We start from the raw sequence: 9,665 nt of genomic DNA, 5'->3' as shown, positions 1-9,665 counted from the left end.
AATAGGTCATTGTATCGACGATGAAGCGAAATGGCTACTTTTAACAGGAATGTTGATATTCTTCTATAATTCACTTTTTTGTTAATAGCTTGTCTCGTTCTAATCCTTTACAGTTCTTGTAATAGATCTGTTGTTAATTGACCATGTATGTCTAGAAATGATACAGATGTGACAGATTCTGTGGTGTCTTTTATCTCGTAAGTATTGTAAATTCAAACTACCGGTAGTAAATATATCAAAAGCAAGGCTTGCAATTCCAGTAACTTGAATTACCCAAAATAGTGGTTGATGTTTCAACGTCTTGAAATAAGAATACTCATACATAATTTAAACTTGTGAAAAGCAATACTTTTCATGTTTCATGGTTTTGAGACCAATATCAATATGCAATTGTGATTTTCTGTCTTAAGATTTTGGCCGTACCACGTTAAAGAGAACAACTAGTATTTACTTATTGGTAATATATACACATTTTTTCAACACAATGTACTTTTCTCTCTTTTTTTTTTTGATAATTGAATTGCAATGTCAGAAAGTGTCTGTTTACTCCATCATAGTTATTGTGAAAAAATACATCTTCTTCATCAATATATAAACAATAGTGAACAGAAGAAATTTTAATCTTTTAATTACAAAAATTATTCTATAACATGTAACTAGAGACTCTTTTTGAATTTAAGATTTCATCTACTGGTAAGATACAAATGTGCAATATTGATGACATAGCTGTACATTACACTTATGTTCTAATAGACATAGAACTAAATACCTCCATAACAAAAGAGTGCACTTTTTGTTCAGGAATTTCCAAGTGTTGCTATGGTGATTTAATTTAGATGCTCTAATTTTCTCAAAATTAAACCTAGTTAAGAATAACACTTAAAATTTTTATGAATACGACAAGATTATTTTCTTAGCAAAGAATTTATCTATACGTAAGTGTGTATCTTAGCACAAATCTATGTATCTTTAAAAATCCCAGACCTGATCCCTTCTCTGTCCGTGTATTGATTGGCTGCAAATATGTATTGTTCCTATGGACTTTTGAGTTGGAGCAATGTTCGTCATCTTCATAATTTAACCTTTATTCTCAGATCTATATCGTTCGTAAGTTTCTTGAGATCAGTTTTTTTTCGCTTTTTTATTTTATCTTTTTCTTTCATGAGGTCTTTTGAAAGGTTTCATTTTTTTGTCTTAAAAACCTATAACAGATGTCGGCTAGTTTAATGTTTAAAGACTTTTTGTAGATGTCAGCTAGTTTAATCCAGAAGGCTTTACGCAGCTGTAGCCTAGTTTTATCTTGAAGGCGTTTTGAAGTTGTCGGCTAGATCATCTTTACGGCTTTTTGCGGGTGTAACCAAATTTAATCTTGAAGGTCTTCTGCAAGTGTCAGATAGTTTAATCTTGACGGCTTTTTGCAGGTGTCAGTTAGTTTAATCTTAAAGCTGTTGGCGGGTGTAAGCTAGTTTAATCTTGAAGGATTTAGCAGGCGTCGGCTAGTTTTATCTTGAAGTCGTTTTACAGGTGTAATCATATTTAATTTTGAATGCTTTTTGCAGATGTCGGCTAATTAAATCTGAAGGCTTTTTGCAGGTGTCAGCTAATTTAACGCAGAACCTACGTCGTATGACATCATAACTAGTGAATGTGTTTAGCCTATGCTAGATCCATTATGACGTCATAATTTATTCAATGTCATTTCCTGTACTTTACAGCTTCAGTATAGAAATGGTAGAAAATACTGCATTTTGAAATTCACAGAATTCAATTTAAAATCATGCCGAAATAATCTTAATTCGATTTATATATATTTTTAATATAATGCTTAATGATAACATATTTCTTGAATTAGAGAGCCTGTAGGCACCTTTCATTTAATAGATCTTGACCTTAATTAAGTTAACAAAGCCAAGACTATATTGTGTGATGAAATTACAATGTATACAACTTACTGTAATAAGGTAAGTGGTATGTAACTTTGAAATTTTGACTGAATGCAAAAATCCTTAAAAAATCGTCAGTTGCCAACTAAGTAGTGTAACATCTTGATGAAATGTGTCTAAGTCAAAGATGTACGTGTTGAAGATTGTGTGTACATTTTGTGTATCTATCATGAAATGATTTGCATTCCTTTTCATAATTATTTGTTACTTATTCATATTCTTGGAGTTTTATTACAATTTCTCTATCAAATATGATCTTTTAAATTAAAAGTAGAATTTTTATAAACATTTTTAATCTGAAAGTAACCCCAAACAGTCATTTAATAATAAAATCCGTGTAAGTGCAAAAAGGTCAAGAATATTAGCATCGGTAAATAACCTATCTCTCATTAGTTAGATGCGAAAGGTATATATTTTAATCACTTTTTGTAATCATGTGGGTATGTTCTTTATCATATTAAAGATTGAAAACATTGTGACAAAAACTTCTGAAAAATATTTACAAATGTAGTGTGGAAAATTGACTGAAAATAAATAGAGTTTATTTGCTTATAGTTTTGAAAATGTGGACATATCTTTTATGTCAATTGAATAAAAAAAATCTCTCAGGAAATATTGTTTAATACTGTTCAATTAATAAAAAATAAAAACAACGATGTTTACAGAAGTAATTTTGGGATTTTTGTCTTCTTTGCATGATAAGTACCCCAAAAAATGACAAAAATTGTGAAGTCACAATATGTAATTTTTAGTCCATGTTTAACTGGCTGCACTATATTTAATAACAAGGAAACATGTCATGTGCTTTAAACTGATTGATAAGCAAGTGCTAAATTATCATTATGAAAAGTTTGAAAATCTTGTGACAAAGACTTCTCCGAAATAGGTTCTACCTTAATCTGAAGGCTTTTTGCATGTTTCAGCTACTTTGTCCCAGAAAACAAGGTTCCCCTGAGGATCGTCGGGGAACTCGATATAGGAATGACTTTCTACCAAGGCCAGCATTGATAAAGGCAACATCTTAGCAGTCACGTGTCGATACATAACCATAAACAGTACTTCCTTTCCATTCCGGGTATAGATACTCTCCATCCTTGCCATATTGAATTCATACATACACCAGTAAGAGTTCAGGAAGTGATTGGACAGAATTATGATTGTTTTACGACTCTTGGTAATGGCTTCTGTAATGTTTGCTGCGATCTCTGTACCGGGCTGGAAGTCCCTCTTGTCGAGGCACAGGCGCAGTCCTCTTGATTCCTCTAGCTGGGAAATCGACTCGTGCAGTGCAAAATCCCTGTCTTCATCAGCATATGATATGAAGGCATCAAACGTAAACGTATCTTGATATATAGGGCTGGCTAATCGGTATTTGTTTTTGGTCATATAAAACAAGTAACGTAGTTTCCATCGGTACCGGTAAACTAAACCGGTAACGATGATTATCACGAAGCACACTATCACAGAAGTTATTATGAATGTTAACGCTTGATAATTTTTACATTGAACCTCAAGCAATCGCAAAACTGTTTCTATGTCTTGGAAACCAAAGCTTGTTCCATTGTCTAACTTACATTTCATCTGATAAAAGTCCGAGATATGTTTGCGATTATTGGAAGACCACTGTAAAAAATGTCGAGAATGGCATGAACAAGCAAAGGGATTTTCTGCCAGAAAAATTTGAAAATGTCTATTCTTTTTTGATATTTCTACAATCGAGGCAGTGGTGTCCTGACTGAGTTGCCTTATCGTATTGTCTGAGATATCAATCTTGAGCAGTTTCCACATGTTATCAATCTTCACATTCCATTCTGTCAAGAAATTAGAGCTTAAGTTCAGCGTTTTAAGCTTTCCTAGATTTTTGAATAACTTTGCAGGAAGCACTTGTATTCTGTTGTCCGATAAGTCTAGCTCTTGAAGATTGACCAGATTCTTAAAGGTTGCTCCGTCCAAATCGTCTTTCAGACTGAAACCTAACAGGTTCTTGTTAAGCTTTAAGACCTGCAACGCTGTCATAAAATCAAATAACCCAGTTGAAAGCGAGGAACAAAGACAATCTGACAAGTCCAAATATTTCAGTTTATTTAATCCTATAATGGGTCCCGTGAAGCTAGTAATGACGTTCTGTGAAAGGTCAACATGGGTCAACTGATTGGACGGGTTAGCAAGCATCTTAAACAGTTTCAAGCGTATTCCACTTGTTCTCAGTATCAGAGTTTTTAAATTTCTAGGCAGAGTTACGGTAATATTATCTCTCATTTGGAATGGTTCTGTATTGTGTTTGTTATAATGTCTCTCTATTCCGTTATCGGAGGGTAGTATAGGGTTCTGACAAATGAAAGCGTCTATCAGTTTGCTAAGGGGCCTGGACTCCATCTGAAGAGACAAATCAAGTAATTCCATCCCTGTCAAGAACACGACATCCATTAAGTAAGTACTTGGTTCCAATTTATTTTGGACAAGCGACATATTTCTGAGAGTTGGGGGAAAATAGCGGATAGCATATCTTTCAAAAAGAGTTATTCTGTTGTTCTCTAGGTGAAGTTCTTCGAGAGATGTTTTCCAAAAGTGAATGACGTCACGAACTTGTATCACAGTACCTAGTCCATACGTGCAGTGGATTTTATTAGCTTTAAAAACCTTTATTTTGGAAGACTGTAAATCGCTTGTTATATTTGCAAAACATGCAAACGTAAGTTTTTCATTGTATGAAATATCAAGGACCGTTAGATTTCGTTGTTTTATCAGGGCACCTGCTGAGAATCCTTTTATCTGACACGAAGACAAATTCAGAACCTCCAAGTGAGGCAGATATTTCAAGAACGTTTCTCCAATTTCTTCTATAGAGCAAAACCCCGAAATGCCTGATACGTCCAGGGATGTCAGTGACGTCAGTGAGAGAAACTGTGGACCAAATTGTGTCGAAGATATAACGTCAATTCGAAGAGTCTCTAATGAGGAGAGATGTTTCCACATTTTATCTGGAAATGAGTTGTTCAATACTTTCATTGTAGTCTTCTTGATGTTTAGTACACGTAGAGCTTTTAAGTCCCGGAAGATTTCCGGCGTGAATATGCTTTCGTCCATTTGGAGTTGATTTCCTTCTAAATTTAGAGTTCTCAGGCTTTTTAAGTTTGTGAACGCGTCGTGAGTAAAGTTTCGAAGCTGGTTATAAGACATATCCAAATCCACAAGTGTGGGACTGAACGGATGCATGATGTGACGTATTCTATTATGTCCTAGATTTAGAGTGTCGACATCAGGTCGTGTTCGCGGTACATCTGTGATTGCGAGATTTGAACAGTCTGCTATATAGTTCTTATTACTGTTTAAGATACAGCTACAATTAGGATTACTTGTGCAATGATTCCAACTTTCTGTTCCCATTACAGCCACAAAGCCACCAAAGAAAGTAAAAAATATCTGAAAAGTAAAAGGTATATCATATTACGTTTTTTTCTTTATATTTAATCAATGAGCAACTGACGTGTAATATATTTAAAATAAGAGTAAGGAAATGGCCATGAATTTTTTTTCTGAAAATTGCATTACTTTTCTACAATTTCAGTCTTAAACAAGAGGTATTGTAAGCACTAACCTCACTAAACGATATTCCCTTATATGATTACTTGTATAATGGCAAATTGTATGTTTTTCTCACGAAATAAGTTTTAGTTCAAAATGTAAAATAAGAGACGCACAATTGCATTATGTGTAGTGAAGAATCTGTGAAAGTATCATTAAATTTCATTCTGTAGTATGAGAGGAGTTGCGGAAAAGATTAAGGTACCCTGCGGTGTTATAGAAATGAAGATAGTTTCCACGTTTTGCTACAGAAAAAAAATATGTGTCCGAACAAAAAAATAAAACAGGACGTGCAAAGTGGCACGTTTATAAATCTGTTAAAGTTTCATTAAATGTCACAAGTGACTTAAAAGAAGTTGCGGATAATATGCGTACCCGAAAGATTTACAGACAGACAGAGATACAGCCATTCCGGTCACTGAATACCATGATTCTTCCATTGTTACATCTTCATGTATAACGAGCTCGAGAAAAGACTTGATAGAAGAATGACTCAGATGTTGTTGGGAGAGGTTCCTTATAATACAGATATGCATGTATATTACTGGTACATTTACCAGCATTTCAGCCACAGTTGTAGCGTTCCTTTTTTTAAAAGACCAATTATCACAGGCACGTAGGAGCGATTTTGGAGGGGGGCTGGCCAAAAAAATTGTTTTTACTTACCTGAAAAAATTGACAAGCAAAATAAAAATCTTATTCCGAAGGGGGGGGGGGGGGTTGGGTTGCCCCTCCCCCCTGTCGCTTCGTGACTGCATCAGAATTATTTTTTAATAACTCGGAGATACAAAAATGTTTAAAATCAATTTAATTTTAACATAATACTTGAATTCAAGAAAAAAAAAGAAATAGTATTAAATCTGATGATTTTAGGGATATAAACATTTGACTTGTCCTCATTTTTCAAATGCACCTTCAATTTTTAATTCATGTTTGTTGAGCTATTTAACTGATATGTAATTTGTAATACTTAGCAGGCCCCTGATCTGTTGAATACCTGTGTATTTTTTATGTTCAAACGAAAAGTTACTTCCTGTTTTGTACTTAAGGTATATTTCACAGAACACTGGATTCGTGTTCATCAGTCTTAACCATGCAACAAGTTGATAAATGACACTTGTAAAAAAATCTTTGAGCGGAGGGTATCCCAATCCCCCAACCTCCCTGAATCCGCCACTGTTTAGATGAGAATAAAATAGAATAGAAAGAATAGAATTTATTATCAAATCAGGGCCCACTGGGCATTAACATATAACAAATATTATTACAGTTTAACATGATAAAGTAATAGACAGAATACAATATATGATAAAGAGAAATTCTTCGTTAAGAATATACCATTTGTAATGGAAAAAAATTATGAATTATACGCAAATATACAGTGCTATTGAAATAGATTAAATAAAACTTACCCAGTTATAACTTCCCATTTCTTTTGGCAAGCGATGAATGTATCGGTATGTTTAAAATTGTTTGATGTGTTTCGACGTAGATATAGAATAAAATTAAGATCTTTTCCACATTCAAAGAGACTTGAAACGCTTCGTTTGACAGGGTATGATATCATCGCTCTAATTATCAATAATCCTTTAACTTCCCTAAAAGTAATAATAATAACACGGCAATCAGAAGTTGGACGGTTATTCGCTATTCGCCATTCGAATGGCGAACCGCAGGCTGTCTGCCGGTTCGCTATTCAAATTACCGTAAATGTCCTAATAATTTTTTTTTCAAAAAACCTTAATAACGCATTATAATCCGTGTTTAAGAAGAAAAGCAAAGACATCACTTAAAGAAGAAGAGTGAGGACTCCAAACCAATGCAGCTAGCCTGACCGAAATGATGAATATTTAGCTAGCCCGGTCAAAATTGGAAAAAAACGTTCAATATTATTATAAGTATTTCTACATAAGAGTAAATTACCCGGGGGCAGGCTAAGATCCTGGATCCCATATTTAGACTCTTATATTTTTACAAGGGGGGAGTATGGGAGAGACCTTTCAAACCTCAAAAGAAATTTATGTTACAATTTATGTGACATCTAATTAGCTAGCATGATCAAAATTGTAAAAAACGTAAAATACTATAATTATAAGAGTACATTGCCCAGGGGGCTGGCTTACATCCTGGATCCCATATTTAGACCTTGATATTTTTACAGGGGAGGGGAATGGGAGGGACCCTTCCACTGTTAAAAGGAATTTATGTTACAAGACCGGGAACCCATTTAGCTAGCCCGGATGAAATTGGGAAAAAAAGCCTTATAATTCTATTATATGTATTTTTGAATTAGAGGGGCTAAATATCGGGTTCGATATTCAAATATATCTACTACATGTTTACTTTCTATAAATTGCAGGCAAACCCCCTTCTCTTTTGGAAAAACCCCCTGGATTTTATAGGAAACTATGTTTAGCTTTTACTTGTGGTACTTTTTTGAACTTGAACTTGTAGATTTCTGTAAACTTCCTATATTGACCAGATTTATTAAAATTTAGGGCATGTTGATATTTTTGTATACTTTATTTGAGAGGGGAGTGATTAGGCTTTCAGGCACCTGCTCGACTTCGACCGAAACAAACTTTCGTGATTTGTTGGATGGCTATGTACGGAAGCCCATTTAGTACCTATAAAAATATTTTTGAAAATTGATATAACGAATTGTCGAATTTGTTATAAGAAATTTCTTTGAATTTGTTATAACGATTTAATCTTTATCTTTTATCTTTTTAATCTTTTCAACAAATTAGTTGATTACATTATAACGAATTCTTCAATTTGTTATAACGATTTAAATTCGTTAAAACGAATTAAAAATTTGTCATAACAAATTAAATTCGTTTAGACAAATTCTAAAGTTTGTTATAACAAATTAAATTCGTTTAATAAAATTCAATAATCAGGGTCTATAGAAAAATACATATGAATTCGATATAATGATTTGTCGAAATCGTTTTAACGAATTTAATTCGTTATAACAAACTATGGAATTCGTTTAAACGAATTCAATGCGTTATAACAAGTTTTAGAATCTGTTATAGCCAGTTTAATTCGTTTTATCAAATTTTTGAATTCGTTGTAACAAAATCAACAAATTTGTTATAACAGATTAAATTGATCATAACGATATCAAAGAAATTATTATGACGAATAACTAATTCGACAATTCGTTATATCGGATTCAAAAATATTTTTCGATAGGTCCTAAATGGGCTTCCGTAGCTATGTACTTTTTTGGTAATAAAATCTTTTTAAAGAATTGTTTTTCAAGATCCAAAAATAAACTTCTCAGAAGTTTGTTTTAAATCAATTACATCTTCTCAAACTTGCGTAATTTTGGTAAGAATATATAGCAGAATTTAATACTGTTGTGCAACCTAAAGGAAGCCCACAAGTGGTAGATATATTCTACGTATTGAGCCCGATGTTTATTCGTGTAACAGGAAAGGAAAAAATGTATGGCTGGACCGGGAATCGAACCCGGGACCTCTGCATGTCTAGTCAGGTGCACTACCTACTGAGCTATCCAGGAAGATATCAACAGCCCAAACAATTACATTAGTAGTATAAGCATTCTAGATAGGGGAAGATTCTGATTGGCTGAGAGAAATCACATGATCAATTTTGATTGGTTGAGGGGATAGGGGGGTTCAACTGAGTGCAGTTCTAACCCTAACCCCTAACCCTAGCCCTAACCCTAGCCCTAACCCTAACTAACCCTAACCCCCCTAACCCTAACCCCCTAACCTAACCCTAACCCTAACTAACCCTAACCCCTAACTAACCCTAACCCCCTAACCTAACCCTAACTAACCCTAACCCCTAGCCCTAACCCTAACCCTAACCCTAGCCCCTAACCCCCTAACCCTTACTCCTAGCCCTAACTAACCCTAACCCTAACCCTAACTAACCCTAACTAACTGTATCCCTAGCCCTAACTAACCCTAACCCCCTAACCCTAATAACCCTAGCCCTCCCCTAGCCCTAACTAACCCTATCCTCCCCTTAGCCCCTTTTTAACCCTAACCTATCCCCTTAAATACTGGAGTTGTTTACACTGTGTTTATACTATACGTAGGTACTACGTTTTGTTTATGGACACAGGTAAATGCGGCGTGTGCAAAACATTACAAGAAT

At 34.2% G+C, this 9,665-nt stretch overlaps 1 protein-coding gene across 1 annotated transcript; it reads right to left on the bottom strand.

Annotated features, from left to right (window-relative positions):
- Positions 1-725: 725 nt before the first annotated feature.
- Positions 726-7,535, bottom strand: LOC134257927 (toll-like receptor 4). The gene is made up of 2 exons (XM_062740498.1): positions 6,941-7,535; positions 726-5,366 (listed from the first exon to the last, which is right to left on the bottom strand). Exons 1-2 carry the CDS (start codon positions 6,956-6,958, stop codon positions 2,838-2,840), a joined length of 2,547 nt encoding a protein of 848 aa, XP_062596482.1. The 5' UTR covers positions 6,959-7,535; the 3' UTR covers positions 726-2,837.
- Positions 7,536-9,665: the final 2,130 nt, after the last annotated feature.

This window comes from Saccostrea cucullata, unplaced genomic scaffold (genome assembly GCF_032062105.1).
Source record: "Saccostrea cucullata isolate Sc308-1 unplaced genomic scaffold, CSIRO_AGI_Scuc_v1 ctg16197, whole genome shotgun sequence".
In the NCBI taxonomy this organism is placed as follows: Eukaryota; Metazoa; Mollusca; class Bivalvia; order Ostreida; family Ostreidae; genus Saccostrea; species Saccostrea cuccullata.
Note: the sequence above shows the minus strand (reverse complement) of the source record. Positions and strands in the feature narration are given on the sequence as shown.